Source organism: Camelus ferus, chromosome 27 (assembly GCF_009834535.1).
Source record: "Camelus ferus isolate YT-003-E chromosome 27, BCGSAC_Cfer_1.0, whole genome shotgun sequence".
Lineage (NCBI taxonomy): Eukaryota > Metazoa > Chordata > Mammalia > Artiodactyla > Camelidae > Camelus > Camelus ferus.
In genome coordinates, this window is record NC_045722.1 from 22,559,096 (window position 1) to 22,580,844 (window position 21,749).

Below are 21,749 nucleotides of genomic sequence, written 5' to 3' on the forward strand. Positions count from 1 at the left end.
TAGAAGAATATAAGTTTAAATATATATGTTTTTATATGTGTATCTACATGTGTGTATATATGTGTACATATAAGTACATAAATGTGTGTGCACACATGGTTAGCTTTAGAGTTCAAGTCGCCCTAATAAGATGTATTACTTTCAATCTATTTGGAAAGGGGAAAAGTCTAGGGGTCGGTGGGGACAAATAAAACTCAGTCATACTGAAAAGGCAGAAAAAAAGAACAAAGCATGTAAATTTAAAAAACCCACAAACCATAAAATAAGATGGTGGGAGTAAATCTAAGCATATCAATAAGCAATACTTTGGATGGATTAATAAGTTCCTCTCAAAAGATACTGATTCTCAAATTGGGTGAAAAAGAAAGAGAATATGGCTACATGCTGTTTACCAAGTGTTAAAGTTACAACTTAAAGGAGAGAGGCAGACACTTGGGAAGGTTGAAAATATAAGCCAGGAAAAGTTTAATATAAAAATATAGATGGGAGGAGGGTATACCTCAGGGGTAGCATGCATGCTTAGCATGCATGAGGCCCTGGGTTCAATCCCCAGTAAACAAACAAACAAACAGACAAACCTACCTAATTACCTCCTTCCCAAAAAAGAATAGATAGGGATCTAATCAGACAAAATAGCATTTCGGGTAAAATCTTTCACTGACACAGAGACTAGGACCTCATGCTTGCTGAGCACATGCTCTACCACTGAGCTATACCCTCCCTCCGACAGAGACTTTTCATGTGATAAAAAGTTAAATCCCTAAGAGGATATGAGCCACAAACATTAAGAAAGCTAGTAAAACAGATCTGAAATAGGTAAAGGAAAAACAAATGATATGCAAAGATCAGTTGACAAACCCGCATTCACGCTGGGGAACTCTGTAGTAGACTTTCCTATAGAAATCAGCAATTCAGCAAGACACAGCGAAGCTGAGTTTTACCTAATAAAATAAAATGATCAAATTGTCCTTGTGTTTAAGGTCCCCTAAATGGGCAGTGTTATATCCTGTTGATGGAAGTGTAAATTGATAAAGCCTTTTTGAAAGGCAGTACCTGGCAACTTCTAGTCACTTTTCCTAAGTAAATACTGAGTTTGTACCCAAGGATGTTGTCACAAAAGATGTTCATTGCTTTGCGGTTTGATAGCAAACATTTGAAAACTAAACTATACATTCTCCATCAGTAGGGGAATGGTTGAATAAATTGTGGTACAGCTACATCATGAAATACTGTTTAGCCATTAAAAAAGAATGACGTAGATCCATATGGGTTATTATGGGAAGAGTGTCAAAATAGGTGATTAAGTGAAAAATTTAAGGTCCAGGACAATGTAAGCAATTTGGTCACTTTACTTAAAAAATTCACTTTACTTTAAAAATACGTTAATCACGTATCGATGTACGTGATTAACACGTACATCGATAAACTCAAGTATTTGTCTGGGAGGTTATTCAAAGAACTGTTAGCAGTGAGCGTCCTTAGGAGAAGGGATGGAGATTCAGGATGCGGACAAAAGGGAAGCTTTTACTTTTCATTTTTTGTATCTTTGTGTCCTCCTCAGATATTCTAACTACATGGATGTAGCACTTTTGTTTTAAACTACAGCTGTACCTAATCTATTTTATATTTATTTCTATCTTATTTTTATTAAATCAAAATTATATTGCTAGTAGTCCATCCTTTGTGTCCTTTTCAAGGAACAAGAGGTGTATTTTATCCCTTTCAGACAACAGCATTTTAAATATCAACAATCAAATAGGTCATGAAGGTTGATAAATAAATGAACATGGACTATATTATAAATAGGAGATCGGATCATAAAATAAGGAAACTTTTCCATAAACCTCATTTACAAATCAGACTCATGCTATATAATCTTTATTATAATATTTATTATCTAAGACAATAATCCACTGAGCAGTTTCCTCCCAGGTTCTAAGGCACCGTGTTCTAAGGCCGCCCCCAGCAGGGCCACAGAAATGACAGAACACGTGACAGTCTTGAGTGTGTTTTGATATGTGTGAACACGTAGCCCAGCGTGCATTCTGTCGATGGCTTAATTTTTTGTATCATTTCTATTCATCATTTTGAGGGGAAGGTAATTAGGTTTATTTATTTGTTTATTTTTAGAGGAGATAAAGGGGATTGAACCCGGGACCTCATGCATGCTAAGCATGCACTCTGCCACTTGAGCTATGCCTTCTCCCCTGTTGATGGCTTAGTTTATCTGCCATTTCTTTTTATCATATTTTCTAGGTTCCATAGTAATACTGAGTTAAGTATTGACTATCATGCTTACACTCGGAAAGGGTTTTTTTTACGCCTAACAAAAGCATCATTAACGGTTTCTGGGGTTGTACACGATGACAGCCGACTTGCACTGGATGTGTCAGGGACCAGGCTGAGCACTGGATGAGTAACTACCCAGAGGGAAGTCATGCCTCCGAGTTTCCTAGGAAACTTCAGTCTAGTCTTTTTTGTTGTTGTTGTTAATTGAAGTATATAGTCAGTTACAGTGTGTCAGTTTCTGGTGTTCAGCATAATGTCCTGGTCATGCATATATATACAGACACACACACACACACACACACACACACACTCTCATACACACACATTCTCGTTTCCTTCAGTCCAGTCTTAATTGCTTTTCTGACGGTGACAGAGTTGACTTTTTAGTGAATCTTAATGTTGGAGTATTTGACCTCTGTCACAAAGGGTTTCTAAATTAGCAAGCTGCAAAGAAATACTTGGCAAGGCTCTCTGCTAGGACGCAGCTCCACAGTGGTTTTTAGCTTTTTGGCTGAGAAAGGAGAATGACATTTCCAAAGCCATCCTCAGGGTACACGCTTACCTCGTACTTGAGAAACATGTTCACCCACCAACCTGTCTTCTGAAAACTTTTCCCTTTCTTGCAGGGTCACGCCATCCTCTGAAAATCCTAATGGTGCTACTTCTAATGTCAGCCAAGGAAAACCTTCTTTACGACGAATTAAAGGGAGACTCCACAGAAGCAAAAGCTTGGATAGCATCGATTTCTGTGAACTCACTGTAAGTGGATGGTTCAAAATTTTCCTTTGATTTCTTTTTTTTTTCTTTTTCTTGTTTTAGTTTCATAAAAACACAACAGGCTTATTTCAGGTTGAGTGTTTCAGTAAAACCGGTTTCTCCAACAGCTTACCAACCCACGTAACTTTCTTACCAGGTCTCCGTAGGTGCATTTATATTAAGTGGTTCATAATGATTCTGATTCAGAGACCAAGATAAAGAACTATTTCCTGAACTCTAAAAGAAAAATTGAATTAAATTTAGTGGATAATGTAAATTTCTTAGAAAAATCACAAATCCACTTGTTCATGTGAACACAGACTAAATATTTGATGAACCCCAAACACCCAACTTTCTGGTAGTGCCAGAAAATAGAAGCACTCTCATATTATTAAGACCGATCCCAGTTCAGTTAATGATGGTGGTTTTTTTATACCCAGTTGTTTTACTTAAAAGTGTGCTTGACCAATTTCATGATACAAGATGTAGGTGAAATGTGACCTCTCAGAAGACATTTAAGCAATAATGGGGATAAAAGGGGTAAAAAGACAGGAAATTCTTAACTAAGCAGACCTAACAAAATGACCAAAGAAGCTATAAGAGTGGTTTAAAATAAAGCAAGTTGCTTTTCAAAAGTGAAACATTGAATAAATAGAGAAACAAACTTGAATTCTTTGTTAAAATATAAAAATGAGAATTGAAATTTTATCACGTTATTTTATATGATGCTGAATGTTAGGTGCAGTTACCATCTGCAGAATTCACTTACTTCTTTTTGATGATCTTTCCCTTTGGACTTTATCTCAAAAGTGAAATGTTTCAGCCTCTCTGGAGGGACAACATTTTGACACTGAGATTGAAAGAGAGGGAAACGTGGAGTTTACAGAAGGTCGATTGCAGGGAGGAGTGGGTTCGGGTGTGATGGTCGGCGGGGCTTCATGGACTATGTTGTTGTGGTTTGGATATTCCACTTTCTGAAGGGTGCATTGAGAGGCGTGGACTTTGCTGTACTGATATTCCATCGATCTGTCAGTAATGGGACTGTATTAACGAACTGTAATTCCTGCAGTTAGTCTCTGTCTTTTGCAGTTTGAATTCATGTTCTGTCTCAGCGTTTTGTGGTCACGGTTGATGGGGCAGTAGTTCAGCACTTTGTTCTTAGAACATTTTTAGGTTGTCATAAGATTTTACAATGAACACGTCCCACTTTTAGAAAAGCAATAAAGTGATTTTCTGAACAATAAGACAATAGAAAGAAGAAGACTCTAGCAGCTTGGCTACTTCCATTTCCTACCATAAGCGATGGTCAATTAATAGTATAATATCCAGAATATATAGGGACATAGAGCATCTTTGGCACGGGGCTAAAAAAGGACTTTTTCCCCCTCCACTTTTAAAATGTGATCTTCTTTTTTAAAAGAAGAGAGTGCTATACTTTGTTAAAATGTGGTTTAGGAAAGGATTTCATGGGAGGTAAAAGGTGTCCCGATTTGATTCTTTAATGCACTTGACCTTGTAACAAAATCATGAGACCCAAATTTTAAAACCTTTGCCGCAGAGTCTAAAAGGAAGATGCTTGGGGAAGGGCCTGTCATGACTTCTGTTGTACGGGACCGCATGGTCCTCATTCTCTTTAGGAAATAGCTTTGCCATCGTAGGTGTCTCTTCATAAGTGTTCTTCCAATTCAAAAAGACTGAAATATTGGTCATATTGTACTGTTTTTTTAATTGGAAACATTGTTATCAAATGTAAGTCTTCTTTTGACTGCCAGAGTACACAGAACACCTTAAACTAGAAGGATTTAGACTTAGTTCATATCTCCTGTCACGTGCACATCTATCCAATTTGCATGACCAATAGAATAACATTTATATTTTTACTTTTACATTTTGCCTTTATCTTTGCCTGAGGAAAACAAATGCAGTTTTTATTGCCTTTGGAAGAATTTAGGGAGGGAAGCAGGAGGGCCACTAGCTCTCCGTCCAAGGTCCCGGTTTCTCACTGAGAAGCCCCAGGCTCCAGCTGAGTCTGTTGGCTTTGGTCCCAGGAGTCAGATTTATGCTGCTTCACCCCTGTGGAGAGGTGATTGTCTCAGCCTTCTCTGCAGGGATTAAGTGGGATGGGCTTTCTAGAGGATTCTGTGATCCCCACAGCATGATTGATTGACACCCCAGTTTGTGGAGGGGACTGGAATCTATCCAACCTCCCTGGTCCTTGAGACCGTGTCCCAGAGACACTTGGTAAGATGTTCTTAGGCACAGCCTGCGGTGGACAAGCCTGTTACGAAGATGCGTTCTGCCTAGAAATTCTGAGCCTTCTTTAACATGTTAATGAGTCTAAATGCTATAGAAAGCATGGAACAAGTTCTTGTTTTCCCTTGGAGTAATGGAGTGACATATTGATCATCAATGTGGAGAAGAAAAGTAACTATTTGTCTTTAGATTGAGTTAATGGTGTTTCAGTTCTTAGTTCTGCCATCTCACTGTGGTGTCACTGCCTGTTCAGAGCCATCGGGTCCCATTCTCACTTCTGTTCCTTCCTCCCTCCCAGATCCCAAGCGTACAGTCCAAATATTTTAAATTCAACAAATGCTTGAAATTTCACAACTTCTCTTGATTATACCTCCTCCCTAAAAACTGGAGGATGGGAAAGGATGGAGAGGGATAAATTAGGGACTGGGGATTAGCAGATACACATTATTGTACATAAAATAGATACCGACTGTAAAGCACAGGGAACTATATTAAATTTCTTATAATAACATGTAACAGAAAAGAATCTGAAAAGAAAATATATACATGTATGTCTATATATAACTGAATCACTTGGCTGTACACCTGAAACTAATATCATAAATCAACTACACTTCAATAAAAATTTTTTAAAATAAAATAAAGTAAAATTGGATGATGAAGCCAGTTGGGTAGGATTCATTCAGTTTGGAGAAGCTGTCCTGTACAGGAACTTAAGTAATTTATTTCCTGCTTTGTGGTTAGAAACGTAGATTTCTGATTTTCCTACGGCCTACAGAGAAATACCACAAAAATTTCTGTACACAATAAATAGAAACAGTGAACCAATTAATAATTCACGTCTCTGTTCCATCAGTCTCGGGTAAAGAAGTATTCAGTCGTCATTTGGTAAAATGTTACATGTTTCAAAGCCCTCAGAGGAGTTTTTGTCCTGAGTGGGAAAATATGTGTTAATAAGATATTATTTGGAGTATTACATTTTTGGGGTGAAGAAGTCACATTTCAGTGCCACCTGAATAATAGTTCTAGGGTTTTTTAACGATCAGCAGTTTTTCACATTTGAAAAGAAGCTTTCTCCTCCTGGTAGAGAGGTGTCTGTGTAGCTTCTAGAAGATGCATGTGACTCTGTGGAGCCACCGGTGGTAGAAGTTTTCTCCTCCTTCCTCAATCCAAGAACTCCTGCTATGAGATCTGCGGGACGCAGGGACCCCAGAGGCCTGTTTTAAGACCAAGGATCCCTGTGACTTTGAACATATATCAAGTTTGCTTTCTCCTTGACATGACATGGGCACCTGACTGGGGAGCAAGGAGCCAGGCACTGAAAGAGAGGACACGTGGAGGGACACTGAGGACCAGTGTGTCCTGCTTCCCGGCGTAGGGGGTGGGGGGCCAGCCGCTCCCATCACCAGCACCCCCTCATCCCCCCGGAGACCCCATGGCCCCCTGTGCTCTGGGCACACAGCTGCTCTTCCCGCCCTGAGCTCTAGTGACTTGCCATCTCTCCCTGTGTCACTGTCGGTGCTGGTACCCGGCCACCAGCAGGTCTCCTCCCCGCACCCTCAGCTCTGGGTGCGTGTTCCTTCCCTGACCATATCATGTGCTTCAGCTCCTCCAAGGCAGGGAGCATGTCTTCTGTAGTCCCCCAGTGCTAAGCGTGGCAGGTTTGATGCTCATTGAAGGTGAGTTTGTTGATTGTTGGTGGACTTACTGCTTCATTAACTGTGGGAGCTGAGTGGGGAAACACTGAGAGACCGTGAAATGTCAAAGTAGTCGGGACTGAGAAGCAAGAGGTCACGTAAGGTCATGTAACTCCCTTGACATACAGTCGGGCAAATAACCAACTCTATGTACTGATTTCTCTTACGGGGAACTTGCCTGAGCACTAAGAAATGAGAGGAAATCTTTTTTTTTTTTTTTTTTTAGTACAGCCAAAGCAGATGTGGTGGTACTGGTGGAGGGAGTGGTGGTAACTGGTAGAGGTGAAGGTGGTGGAGGTGGTGGTCGTCCTGGTGGTAGAGGTGGGGTGGTGGTGGAGGTGGGGATGGAGGTGGAGGTGGAGGAAGCAGTGATAGGGTGGAAGTGGAGGAGATGATTATGGTAGCTTCTGTTCCCGAAACAGCCAGTCTCTCACCTTTTGAGGCAATTCAAATGTTCCTGATTGCATGTGGTGGCCTAAACATTAAGGACATTTACCAGGTCACATTCCCAGAAGTCTAGTGGGGTAATCTTCAGGGCTAATTGAATCCAGTGGATCCAGTTCCATTTCCCTGAGACTCTGGGGTCTACTCTCCTCTCTGCGTAGACCTCATCAATACGCTTGTGATGTGGTGAGTGCCGCTGTCCCAGTGGTCTGTCTTCCCTTTTGGTGCAGGACCCCATCCAGGGACAGGCATCGCTGTTAGGTGTCCTGTCTCCTCCTTGATGGTTTAAAAGGACCCTCCTACCTGGGGCTGTCCCATGTCTCCTTGTGACCAGTCTCAGGTTCTGGGCTCTTAGCAGGATCTGAGGGTATGCCCACGCTAGTCCCAGCTGGCCTGGACGTCCATAAACCAGCCAGCACGTGTGGGTCCCAACCCTCCATGGGGATAGGCATTGCTGTAGAGGGAAGGAATATTCCAGAATTACCACCCTCATTAATTGTCCAGAGTGAGAGGAGTCAGGTAGGATATTTCAGGTTCTTCTCCAGAACTGGAGAATCAGGCTATTTATAGAACCTTGGGACTTCCAGAGGCCACTCCGAGTGCAGTTTGCCACTGACAGCCGATTAGTAGGAGCTGCTTTGCCTATAATGGCTAATTCTTCCTCAAAGAAGGGGCAGGCGGAGGGAGTGGGTGGGAGTGCACTTTCCAGAAGGGAGCCACGGTCCGCAGACACACCTGGCCTCACGTAGCTGGGGGCGGACACAGGCAGCTCAGACATGCCAGGGTTCAGAGAAGGTCGCCTGAGGAGCCAGGACAAGAGTTGGTCTTTCCCTGCACTTTTATCTTGAGATGAGGAGTCGTGTCATTTTTACGTGCAGCCACAGAACAGAGGCAGAGCTGATGTCCTGCGCTCTGACCCCATCACATTTCTGACAGCCCTTGCCCGTTCTGTGACAGGCACAGTGCAGGGGGCCTCGCCCTCTGGTTGTGGCACTTACGGTGATGGGGGAGGCTCGGGGGACATTTGGATGTGGCTGGTGACAGTAGCCAAGGGCAGTCGGGCGAAAGGCAGGTGGGCCAGAGGAAGTTGAAATTATACAAAGAGACAATATTTTCATATGTGCTGGATGAGTACATTAATGAAAATAATTCCTTTTTTTATCTAAAATGAGTCTGCTTCAGGTTTTCAGAGAGGATCTGAGATGATTTCATTACTTTTAACCCAATGAACCGAATCCTTTGATTTCCACACTTCTTACTGAACAGAATAAGTAATCGCTGAGGAACACAGCAGACAACGTAGGGGGTCTGTGTCAGTGACACACGTGTATAATTTCAAGGATATGTAAAAATTGATTGTGTTTGTCTTTGAAACAGATAATCTCTTCTTGCTCCTCTGAATAAAAGCATTGTAACTTCTTTGGTTATTATGGGACTTCTGGGCCTTAGAATGAGAGGCGGAAGATTCAGAATGTGTTGTTTTCTCTCTCTGCACCATTTTCTACTGTAGGGAAGCCCCACGTTTTGTAGTAACTAACAGTGGTGAGGGCTGACTGCGTGCCCCGGGCAGGGACTGAGGGCACCCACAGCTCCTGTGCTGACGGGGGTGGAACTGAGAAAAGACGCCAGGAGAAGAAAACCCTGCATTTCCTCAGTGCTCTGCTGTTCGCTTTCCTGTAGCACTTGGGGGAACTGAATTCCTCTTCAGTTATGACTAAAGCTCATAGGAAGCCTCCTTCATCAGAGCCTGATTTGGGTGCCAGATGAAATGCAGTCTTCCCACGTCTCTTGGTGGCCTGTTTGTTCTGGAAGTCCCACCCTGAGCGTCACCAATGGGTGTGGAGCTGGATCTCACCTCCAGAGGTGCTAAGAGCCTTCACCTGAGGTGTGGGGACAGGACAGCCCTGGGAGAGGTCCCCCAGGGGTAGAGCTAGAGGTTGGCCGCTGGGGGCCCTGCCTCGGGGGTGCGTGGAGTGGCAGCCTGAGGGGACAGAAGCATTCCGGGAGAGACCCCGGCAGCAGGGTGTGGGAAGGGAGGGTCCCAGCCCACAGAGGAGGTTCAGGACTAAGAAGGGACCCGGAGAGGCCAGAGCCCCAGGATGCCCCTCTGCCCCAGCACCAAAAAAGTCCCACAAGACCTCTATATACAACTTTAATATTAATTAAGAAGTCGTATATAAATGCTGGAGAGGGTGTGGAGAAAAGGGAACCCTCCTATACTGTTGGTGGGAATGTAATTTGGTGCAGCCACTATGGAAAACAATATGGAGGTTCCTTTAAAAATTAAAAATAGACTCAACAATTCCACTCCTAGGCATATATCTGGAGAAAACTCTATCTCGAAAAGATACATGCACCCCAGTGTTCACAGCAGCACTATTTACAGTAGCCAAGACATGGAAGCAACCTGAGTGTTCATCAGCAGGTGACTAGATAAAGAAGACGTGGTATATTTATACAACGAAATACTACTCAGCCATAAAAACCAGTGACATAATGCCATCTGCAGCAACATGGATAGACCTGGAGATTATCATACTGAGTGAATTCAGTCAGACAGAGAAAGAGAAATATCATATGATATCACTTATATGTGGAATCCTAAAAAAAAAAAAAAGATACAAATTCTGTTTACAAACCAAAAACAGACTCACAGATGTAGAAAACAAACTATGTTTACCAAAGGGAAAAGGAGCAGGGAGGGATAAATTAGGAGTTGGAGATTAACAGACATGTATTACTATATATAAAATAGATAAACCACAAGGACCTACTGTATAGCACAGGGGACTGTATTAAATATCTTATAATAACATATAATGGAAAGAATCTGTAAAGAAAAAATATGTATGTATGTTCATGTATAACTGAATCACTTTGCTGTACACCTGAAACTAACATTGTAAATCAACTACACATCAATAAAAATTTTTAATATTAAAAAAAAAGTGTATTACAGATGACCTTTCACATTATTGCACTGCCAGCAAAATTTGGTTGTGACCGGGAGAGACGTCATTAGAATGTGCATCCACATCATCTCAGAACTGGACTGTCCACAATTCCAGGCTCTGCAGACATGCTCTGTCTCCATCAGTCTCAGTGGTTATACGTTTGTGTTCGTGTGGTCCAGCGCTGAGCCCGAGCGCAGGGAAGGGATGGTGTCTGGTAGGAGGCTTCATCCTGGATCTTTCTCCAGCCCAAGGCATGCTCCTCCCGCTTCCCAGGGCAGGGTGCAGGCCACACTCGGCCACTTGGGGGCAGGGCTGCCCCATGAGTTCACCTGGGTCCCTTCCCGCTGTGAGCTTAGTTTCTCCTCCTCCGTGCCCATCGTCCCTTGGTTCAAATGTATGATGGATGGATTTCAATGTAGACAGGAAAGTGGAAGCTGTTGATGTTCAGAAGGTGCTGCTTCTAGCAGAGTAGAATTTTGAGCCACCCTGTGCTCGTGTGAAGGTGATTTTGTGCCAGGAGCTTTGATAAATGGAGGATACCTGGTAGCAGGGTGAGAGCAGGGCTCTGTTTTATCCTCTGGGATGAAAATGAAACTGCTTCTCCCTTCTTTTAAGGACTTCCACACTGTCAAAAAGACATCAGGGTGGGGAGGGTAGAGCTCAGTGGTAGAGCATGTGCTTAGCGCACACGAGGTCCTGGGTTCAATGCCTAGTCCCTCCAAAAAAATAAATAAAAGTAAATAAATTAATTAATAAACCTAATTACCTCCCCCCCCAAAAAAAAAACAAAAAAAGAAAGAAATCAAGCTTCCTTGTTGTTTTTTAAAAAAGTAACTTAGTTGAAATTCTTTGAAACTAGCCATTTATTTACCTGTACTCCAAACATGATTCTAGCTTTGGATGGTTTTAAAAATCATATTTGATAGTTATCTGCATATTTTAATGTGATGTGAACCACCTTTGTAAGCATTTATTAACTTTGTTTCCCCATTCTCTATTGTGTATTAAATTTTATAAGGTTTATTATAATTAGAAAATGAAAATCATGAACTAGCTTTTAAAATATTTTACTTTTTTTCCATTGGCTTTAACTGTATACTTCGAGTTACTGCATTTTATTTCTTTTTGTGTGTGTATGGGGGAGGTAATTAGGTTTATTTGTTTTATTTTATTTGTTTTTTAATGGAGGTACTGGGGATTGCACCCAGGACCTCATGCATGCTAAGCACACACTCTACCCCTGAGCTGTACCCTCCCCACCGCATTTTATTTCGATAACTCAATCACTGGCCTTTTCTTACTATTTAGGCATGAAAATTCATTTTCAGCATTTTGAAAGCTCCATAACTCAGTTTATTCCTGTTGCTACTGTTTATATTTTTAAGACTCTACTTAACCTTTGGCTTCCATATAAGTGTGATCCTTTTTACATGTCAAGTAAAGTGAGCATTCTGTGTGTTCTGTGTCCACAGCAGAACGTTACTGGACTGTTTAAATGTAGATGATAGCAATATTTGTTTTCTTCCCCTTGAAATTGTTAGTGAGGTACCGTAAGGTTTGGCAAGATTGCTTAGTGCTTTGAAGCTGGGTCATATTTTATTTATTGAAATTTTGTTTGAGCATAAAACTAGATTTAGCACCTGATAATTAGATTTCTTTCTGGCAAAGAGAAATACTTTTCCATGTGCTTCCTCATAGCTGGGTACATTTGGACGGGGCAAAAGAACAGTCTAACTGAAGCTCTGCTGAGTTATCAACAGTAGGAAAGGCTTAGAGTCCACCTGCTGCCTTTCTTGACTTACTCTCCAGATAACAGTGTGTTCAGTGTGTCGTTTTGTGTCCAGGACGGGGTCTGCGTTGTCTGATTTCGTTGTATACTTGTTATTTCCTTTGCACATCATGTACAGACGGTACCTGATAACTGCTTTTGGAGCCGTTGAATATTGCTCTGTGGTGCCATCGTGAAGCACGTGAGTGCCAGTGGGTTTTAGCGTGCTGTTTTTTTCCTTTGTCTTCATTTCAGAAGATATGACATACACATTTACTGCTATTTTTTTCTGTATTTTCTCAGATTTATTTTGGATCATATTTTTAAAGCCATAATAACAGTTCTTTTGTCCGGATGGTATAAAATGAGAAAGCCAAGAATTTATCTAGCAGAAACCAATACATTTGTCAGCCTGAGGATCCTTAAACCTTTGTTCAAGATTTGACTTTGCAGAATATTACCACCTGATGTTAATTTTCTTCTTTGTTTTTTTACCAATTGAACAGTTTAATGAATACTGTATTTTTAAAATGGTGATCTTCTCTGAGCACAAATCCTAGAGTGTTCGTGTTGTATATAATGTATAATTACGAAATATCATGGAGTCTGGAATAGTGTTGTTTGCTAACTACTCCAAGAGTTGTGTAGATTTCGGAATTTGGGTATAGTACTTACCATAACTTAGAATATGGGGTAAACAAAATGAACCACCTGTTGCAGCATCAGCGTTTGCCCGTAGATTTGATGAGAGATGGTTTGGAGATCAGTAGAAAAGGAGAGAAGACCAGAAACAAGGGAGCTGGGGTTGGGGGTTGGGGTGGCAGGGGGTCGAGGATTCTAAGCTGCTGTGTGGTTGGGCTCCACCCGGGTGGCCAGTGTCCTGGATGCAGGGTGTGAGGGGACTCGATCAACCAAGGTGGATCCTGTCTTCCAGGGTAGAGCTGTGGGTTGTGCAGTGTTTTTATTCAGCTGCTAGGTGCAGTGATGTGAATTTGAGAGTAAGGGGACCCCTACTAACTCCTGGGGTTGAGAGGAGGTCAGGACCCTCAATGGAACAGAGATGTTGATCGGAAGTGAGTGAAGGACGTGGGGGTCTGGGGTCACGCTGCAGTCCCCACAGGGACTTGGGGCACAAAAGGAAACAGCCAGGAGTCTAGCACTCAGGGTGGTAGACAGGGGAGAGGAAGCCTCCAGATCCTGGCAGGGGGCTGGAGGCATGGTCAGCAGACGTGGTCAGCGGGCGTGGCTTGGGAAGTAGCAGGGGCTGAAGCACAGGGGTGAGCATCAAGGTCACAGTCAGGACCTGGGAGTCAGGTGCTGACAATACTCAGAGAATGACACAGGGAAGACGGAGCAGGCCACTGTCCATAGTGAGTGTTAAACGTACTCTTAGAAGTTTGTGATTTTCAATATATGCTGTTTTTTAAAAGTGGGAGAATATTGAGCATCTTTATATGGCAGAGGGGAGCCTTTGAAGGTACCAGAGGGAGAAGGGAGATAGATGGAGGGTCCGCTGCTGTGGGGGTGGGAAAAGGGAATGGAATTCAAAGCACAGAGCAGCTCCTCACCCTCACCTCCCAGAGAGGAGGAGCTGAATAGCTGTGTAGAGAGGTAAGTTGGGGGTGGGAGGTAGCTTCTTTTTTGAAATGGGCATTGAGACTGCGAGTCGAGAAAGAATTCTAAAGACAAGTGAGGATGTGCCATTGCTACTGCAGGATAAGAGGAGACGGAACGGCTGGGAACGTGAGGAGGGATAGCCAGGCAGCGATGGAGAGCTGGCCTGGCCAGTAAAGGAGGGAGTGTGCACAGGAGACAGGGGAGGATACAGTGGAGAAGACAGTCGAGAGAATGCTGGAAATGATGGCCCCCAGACCAGACTGACGATGCGAAGATATGAAACCATCAGAAGGGACTGGGGAGGCTGGGGGCCTGGGTGCAGCACTCGAGAGCTTTGGCTTGAGTGCTGGATATAGGAATTAAAGAAGTTGTCGGGGTGACCAGGACCCAGGGGTGGCTTCGGGAGTAGATGGTTGGAATGGAGTAGGGGTCAAGGTCCTTCTAGAACTGGTACAGCCAGGAATTTTGAAGTCGTTTGAAATGATCATGGGGGGATGAAACAGGCTTTGGCGTTTTCAGCAGTTCCTGACTGTCCTTTCCTAAGCGTGATTAATGCTGTTCTAGAGAACCTTGTAAAGCCGCCAGCATCTCACTGAAGACACAGGAATTTTAAGAGAAAGCCTGACAGCAATTGCTGAAAAGGATAGGGGCTTAGAGTGCCAAGTAGTCACTGATAATTAGAGCAGAGGAGGTGAATAAAACATGTAGAAGGTAAATATAGAGTTTAAAATTGCCTATAAGGCAAAAGAACGTGTGTATGTATGTGTGTGTGTGTAACTGAATCGCTATGCTCTCCACCAGAAACTAACACAACATTGTAAAAATTCAGTTTCAAAAAAGAGTTTAAAACTGAACAAAATTTGAGAACTTTGAGAATAAGGAACCTCTGAAGGAAGAGAAAAGAAATGGTTTGTGGAGGCAGTTTCAGCCAAATGGAGAGTTACATGCTCAGAGTTAAGGGCCTACGGCGGCCTACGGTGTCCCGGCAGCAGGGTGGGGGCTGGTGTGCAAAGGAGCCGAGGGTTCGTGTAAGTCCGTGGAAAGTGGAGGGAGGACCGCGGGCACAGTGTTTTGTCTGTGGCTTCAGTTCTGACCATCATTTTCTAGACCCTCTGGCATTGGTTTGCTATGACCACACAGACTTTCACACTTGGCTACCTAATTAATTTTAACCTACGGGAAGATAACAGCTATTTCAGAAATTACAATTATCGAACATTTTGGAAACCCACCATCAAATGAAAAATCTTTGCAAGCTCTATTTACTTCCTGAAATCACATCACCTCTTCACATGCTACCTGTAATAAAGCTCAGTAGCTTTCGCCTCTGCTAAATGTCTGTATTGGAAGTTGAAAGCCAGTCTGGAAGTTCCAGGTGTTTCAGCTTGTGGGCTTTAGTTATGTGTACACATTGTATTACTCATAAGCTTGAGATCTTTTCTTAAGGAGTAATTGAGGAGGTCAGTTCGCAGTCTTGTTTCTCCAGTTTGTGGGGTTGACGGCGCAGGGATGTCCATGTTAGTGTTTGAACTTGGCATCGTTCAAGGTGGGGCTGACTCTGATGGGCGAGAGGGGAGCAGAGAGGCTGTGAAAGGGGCTGGGAAGGCCACGGTGACAACCCACCCGACTGCTCCGTCACCAGGGAGCAGCCTCTGTATAACTTAATAGAGAACCATGAACCATCACATTCTTGTGTAATCACTGACGCTCAGGAAAACATGGGTTGGGTTAGTTCACCTTGAATTGTTTAGCTTTTCATTTTGTATCTTAAACTAGCAATTACGCGGCTGACCACATAGCACAGAAACACTCATTATGTGTGGCATTCGCCAACAGTGTGGATAGACACTATCAAAAAATACTATTAAAATCAGGCAATACTTTCCATCTCTTAAGGAAACAAAAGCTTGTCAGTCATTGATGTCAGTGATTAGCTAGTTTTTAAAATTCCCCTTAGCATCAATTTTTATCAAGTTTCTCCCAGACTTGGTTCTTATGTCGTGAGTGACTTAAAGCAAAGATGTAACGAGGGGTGTTTTTTCCTTTTTCTTTGTATTTCTAGTACGCTCTTGGATCCAGCTTAATGGAGATGCTTCTTGATTTACATAGAATTTTGTCCCTTCCAGACCTTGATACTCAAATCACCAGGTTTACTTAGCTCTAAGTCCCTCCACACAGTGTCCGTGGGGACATCTTTATCATGACACCTGTCCTTTTCTCCCGTTTTGGACACCAGGTCGTGTTTCCTCTTTCACAAGTCCGTCCTCCCCACCGCCCTCAGGCTTCTGTGTCCTCTCTCTCCCCACACCTTCAGTCTCTCGGGGGATTGGGTTTGTCCCCGAGCTAAGCAGACGCCTGTCGTCCTGAGCACCCCACCTTCTCACATTTCATCCCTATGAGTGGTGCTTGCCGTATGTTTTCGTAGATCACCTTTCTCAGGTCAGCGAACTCCTCTTCTAGTCTTAGTTTGCTAAGAATCCGTATCGAGAATGAGTGTTAAATTTTAAAGGGTGCCTTTTCTACACCTATGGAGATAAAGCGTTTTTTCTCCCTAAATCTTAATTGACATGTTTGTGTCCATGTGCTGAATTACACAATTCCCCTGTTGCCTTTTCTAGTATGAAACTGTTTTCATGTTAGTTAGTTGGATAAACTGTGCTTGACGATGTTGTTATTTAAGACTTGGTAAAACTGGGCTTTCTAACATTTTCAGGAAGATTTTTTTACGTCTGCATTAGGAAGTGAGGCGTTCATGCCATTCTCATCTGCTTTGGTTTCTGGGTTTTCCTAGCATCACTGTGAGGCGGGAATGATTCCTTCTTTTCCTGCTCTCTGGAGTAGGATGTGTAAACAGAGATTTATCCACCTCTGGAATGTTTGATGAACTTGTCTGAAGTGTCATCTTGGGCTGGCTGGTATCCAGGGTTTTATGTGTTTGCTTTTAATATGTTTTGAAGGGGTAGATTTTGAACTGCTGATTCAGTTTCTTTAGTGCTTCTAGGTTTATTCAAGTGTTACATTTCTTCTTGAGTTAATTTTGATGTCTATCTTTCTTTAAAAATGCCCATTTTCCTCCCCAAATTTCAGTTGTGTTTGCATAAAGCTGTCCATTGTATTGTATATTTTTTAAATGTCAACCTGTATGTGTAATTTTGACCCTTTTTTTGTTCCTGATATTGTGTGTTTATTCCTCCTATAATTTTCTTTAATCTTCTCAAAGGGCCAGCTTTCAATTTTATTGCTTCTTTCTATGGTTTTCTTTAGTTTCATTATTCTGTTATATCCTCTTATCCTCTGCTTGAGCATCCTCTAACTTTCTGAGTTACATGTTTAGATCATTAGTGTTCAGTCTTTCTTCTTTTCTAATAAGCACTCAAAAGACCAGATTTCTCTCTAAGCAGTGATTTAGCTCTTTCCTATATATGTCAATATTTAGTGCTTTCGTTGTCATTAAAGTTTTAAGTATTTTCTGATATCTTTTATGGTTTCTTCTCTGACCTACGATTATCTAGAGCTATGCTCACAAATTTCCAAGAGAAAGGGCACAAGTTGATTACCTTTTTACCCTGATTTGCGATTCCATTGTTGTAAGATACTGTAGTCTGTGCGATAATGAGTCTCTGATAATTGTTGAATTTGCATTATTTGCCTAGTGAAGTTAGTCTGTTTTAACGGCTATGAGTAGAAAACAATGGGTTCTCTAGTCAGATCTTATATTTCCTTTAGATCAGGCTTATTAGCTGTTATTCAGCTTTTCTGCACTTGCTCAATTAATTTACTGAAGTACGCACGTTAACTACGACCGCTGTGATAGTGGGGTTGTCCGTTTTTCCTTCTGCTGATCAAGTCTTGCTGTTAGACGTTCACTTGTTTAAGTCCCTTGACGTCTACGTGCCTGAGTTCCTGTCGGACGTGTAATCTAGACATAGAATTACTATACATTAGCTTATGCGTATGTTCCGTTTTATTAGATGACACTAAACAGTTTTCTAAATTGGCTTAAACAATTTATAATCTTATTGGTGGTGCACAAGAGTTTGTGTTACACTATTTTTAGCAACACTTGGCATTATCAGTTTTTTTAAATTTTAGCCATCGTAGTTAGGGTGTGGTAATAGCACCTTGTGAGTTTAGTGTGCATTTCTGCAATAACTAATGAGATCAAGCCTCTTTTCATATGTCTGCCGGTTCTTCTTGGTAGCGTCCAGTTCTCTGATGAAACATCAGTCTTGTCTTTTATCTTGCTGAGCATAGTAAGCAAAGTTATTTTATCCTTTGTGTTTCGCCCTCTAATATCCAGAGTGGTTGTGGGTATTCTATTGCTTCTGGGGTTTTTTTTTTCCCTCATAAAGACTTGTCTTTGTGCCTGCCTGGTTATTTTTTATTGAGTGCCTGAAAAATGAACAAATTTAGAACTAGACTGAAGTCTAATCCTCTTCCAAAATGGGTTTTTGTTTGTTTGTGCCAGGCACTTGGCATCTGTAGCAGTCTGGGAACACCTCAGTCCAGCTTCAAGGACAGAGATGATTCGGCACTAAGCTACAGTGCCTGTGATTCCTGCTGATTTCTGGTTCACGTCCAGAATCCCAACCTTAATTAAGACGGACATGCAGTCTCCCTGACTGTGGTGGGCCTGGGACTCCAATTTCGGTCCCTTGATCCCTGGATGGAGTCACAGTGCTGCTCAGCCACACTCCAGAGTCAGAGGACAACCCTAAGGCGAGAGGGGGCCCCAGTATGCTTGGTTCACCTTCCTGGACCTCCATCCTCCGAGGATTTGTTTGGCAATTCTTTGCCATCTTGCTGATTCTACGATTCCTTCAGGAAAATGTCCTTTGTGTTTTTCCGGTGAGGTTCAGAGGGAGGCTTGGTCTGAATTACCTAGACCACTGCTCCCAGAATCTAATTTCCCCCGATGGATATATTTTTCCTCTTTTTCTTCTTAGCCATGCTCTATCTGTATATGTCTCTCTGGACTTTGCGGGGCTTATTTTTTCTTTTTACACAATCTAAATTTTTATCCACTTCAACGACACATTTCATTTATTTATGCTTATCATGATTCATGATGTATTTAGATATACCACCATGTTTCTCTATGCTTTATATTTACTTGGCTTTCTCTGGGATGTTAATTTCTTTGGGTCTCTCATTATCCATCACGCATATGAATTCATTCCTTATCCCAAATAATTCTTGACTATTTGATGGATCCCTTGGTTCTTTGTGAGATTTTAATTGTTTGTGAGAATGAGGACAAAGATTATATAAAAAGGCCTTAAAAAAAAAACCTCAGCTTTGCTCATCAACTCTTACCTTGCTCTTGATGCTTCAAAAGTACAAGTATGTCTTTCTTTCTTTCGCTTCCTTTTCATCCTTGTTTCTTTGGTTTTCAGTAAGATCGTGTATTCTGAGACTAGAGTTGGTCCCCCCCTTCTCAGGGAGTGTTGGGGCCAAGGCAGAGTGAGCTAAGCCCGCTGTCCTGGCTGACAGGTCCTCCCAGGCCAGCCCAGCTGGCCACCCATGACGGTGGGTGAGATGGAGTGACCAGAAAGGCAGAACAGAGGGGGACGATGAGGATGGGGCTGGGAGCAGAAGAGGCTAATTCACTTTTCACCTTCCACTCTGGGCTGGTCAGGATCTTCCATCAACAGTAAAAACCACTGAACTTCACCCTTTCTATGGAGAAGTTTTATGATGTGTGAACTAAACCTCCATAAAGCTGTAAAGAAGGAGGGTCTGTTGGTCAGAGAGGTAAAGGCGAATGCGTCAGAAACTGCTGACCAGCCCGTGAGTTCCAGAAGCCCGCTGACTCAGTGTGACAGATATTTCCAGGTACAGTACATACAAGAAGAAACGTGTGTGTGTGTGTGTTTATAGGAGTGATTTCCTGGGCTCTTGGAGAATGCTGTGGTTTAGAGGTTGTAATTATTATGTCCACAGCAGCAGGTCAGCATCACTTTGTTTTTAAATGCTGGGTTTTTTTTTTAATGGAAAAGGAGGGGGCATAAAAGACGGGTGAGAGAAAACATTCAATGATGGCCTTACAGTGAGGTGCATGTGGTCGTGCCTCCTCAGGGTAGCTGAGAAAACACGGCCCTAGAAATGCTGAGCAACTTGAGGTACAGTGACCAGGGCAGGAGGGAAGTAGAGCCTGGTCTTAAGGGACCCAAGTACCCTCCCTCCCTCACCATGCGCCGGCGACAGATTTGCCAGGGTTGTTGGGCAAACCGCCCCCCCCCCCTTATTCTTGAAGACTCAGTTGCTGTCAGAGAAGGGTGCTCAGCTCAGGGGAGACTGAGCAGATTCCCCTCCAGAACTGAGTCGCGGAGGGAGGAGGGGGATGGGAGAGGGGCCGTGTGTCAGACCATGATGCCCTCAGTTTACAGGAAATACGGCAATAAGCGGTAACTGGGTCCAGCTGCTGCCCTCAGTTTACAGGAAATACGGCAGTAAGCGGTGACTGGGACCAGCGGTTGGACCCACGGGCCATGCTTTTAGACAAGCGATTCGAAATTGTAGTCGGGCCTGAACTCTAATTGTATGTGTGGCAGAATCAGCTCTCAGATTATTTTCTGTGCTTGGAGCAGGTTAAACAGGAAGATGCTACCAGAAGCCGCTGGCCCAGGTGGGTACCAGCCAGCAGGGCTCCCCTGGGTTAGCTTTGCTGTTCCTGCCCTTGAGTGCTGGGAAACTCCCTGCCTCTGCATTCCAGTGAGAGCTAGAGGATGGAATTCAAGTGCAGTGAGTGTCCAGGAGGAGCCTGGGACGCCTGGCAGGCCCTGACCCCGGCAACATTCCTCACATAACTGCAGGTGCAGCAGACTTGTAGACAGGGCCTGGGGTTACACCTCTCCAGTGCAGGAGCGGCCGGGTAAACCTCATGGTCACATTTCTGGGGAAGGGGCTGTGATTGCCCACCCCTTTCCCAGATCAGTCTCTGTCCCTATGGTTAGGCAGTATGGTCAGCTTACCCTAACACAGCAGTTTTCAGGGTAGAGTATGGTATTTAGAGAAGACAGTGGCTGTCCCCCCACAGCAGTGTCATAGATATCTCTAATGTACGTAACAGGGATCACATGATACATACACTCTGTTTATATTTCACTTACATTTATATTCCATATTCTTTGAAGATATTTTAATGGCTTTTGCTGTTCCTTATTTGGACATATTACACTTAATTGATTCTTTGATTGTTGAACATTTAGATAGCTTATGCTGGAGAAGGTGTGGAGCAAAGGGAATCCTCCTACACTATTGATGGGAATGTAGTTTGGTGCAGCCACTTTGGAAAACAATATGGAGATTTCCTCAAAAGACTAAAAATAGGCCTACCATGGATCCAGCAATTCCACTCCTGGGCATATATCCAGAGGACACTCTAATTTGAAAATATACATGACCCCAGTGTGCATAGCAACACTACTTAAAATAGCCAAGACATGGAAGCAACCTAAATAAATGTGCATTGACAGATGACTGGATAAAGAAGTTGTGGTATATGTATACAATGAAATAGTACTTAGCCAAAGAAAAGAATAAAATAATGCCATTTGCAACAACATGGATTGACCTAGAGATTATCATATTATATGAAGTAAGTCAGATAGAGAAAGACAAATATGTGATACTGCTGATGTGTGGGGTCTAAAAAAGATACAAATTTTATTCACAAACCAGAAATAAACTCACAGATACAGAAAACAAACTTATGGCTACCAAAGGGCTGGGGAGGGATCAGTTGAGAGTTTGAGATTAACAGATACTCGGTGCTATATATAAAATAGATAAACAACAAGGACCTGCTGTATAGCACAGAGAACTATATTCAATTTCTTGTAATAATCTACAATGGAAAAGAATATGAAAATATATATATATATGTGTATGTATGTATAATGTATAACTGAATCACTTTGCCATACACCTGAAACTAATATTGTAAATCAACTATATTTCAGCAAAAAA

At 42.6% G+C, this 21,749-nt stretch overlaps 1 protein-coding gene across 5 annotated transcripts in view; it reads left to right on the plus strand.

Moving 5' to 3' along the window:
* TJP1 (tight junction protein 1) overlaps window positions 1-21,749 on the plus strand; it is a 211,729-nt gene that overhangs the window by 9,128 nt on the left and 180,852 nt on the right. For all 5 annotated transcript variants that reach the window (XM_032469197.1, XM_032469198.1, XM_032469199.1 and 2 more), the window contains exon 2: window positions 2,916-3,048. In XM_032469197.1, the coding sequence (XP_032325088.1) occupies window positions 2,916-3,048 (133 nt within the window). The remainder of the gene's footprint in view (window positions 1-2,915; window positions 3,049-21,749) is intronic.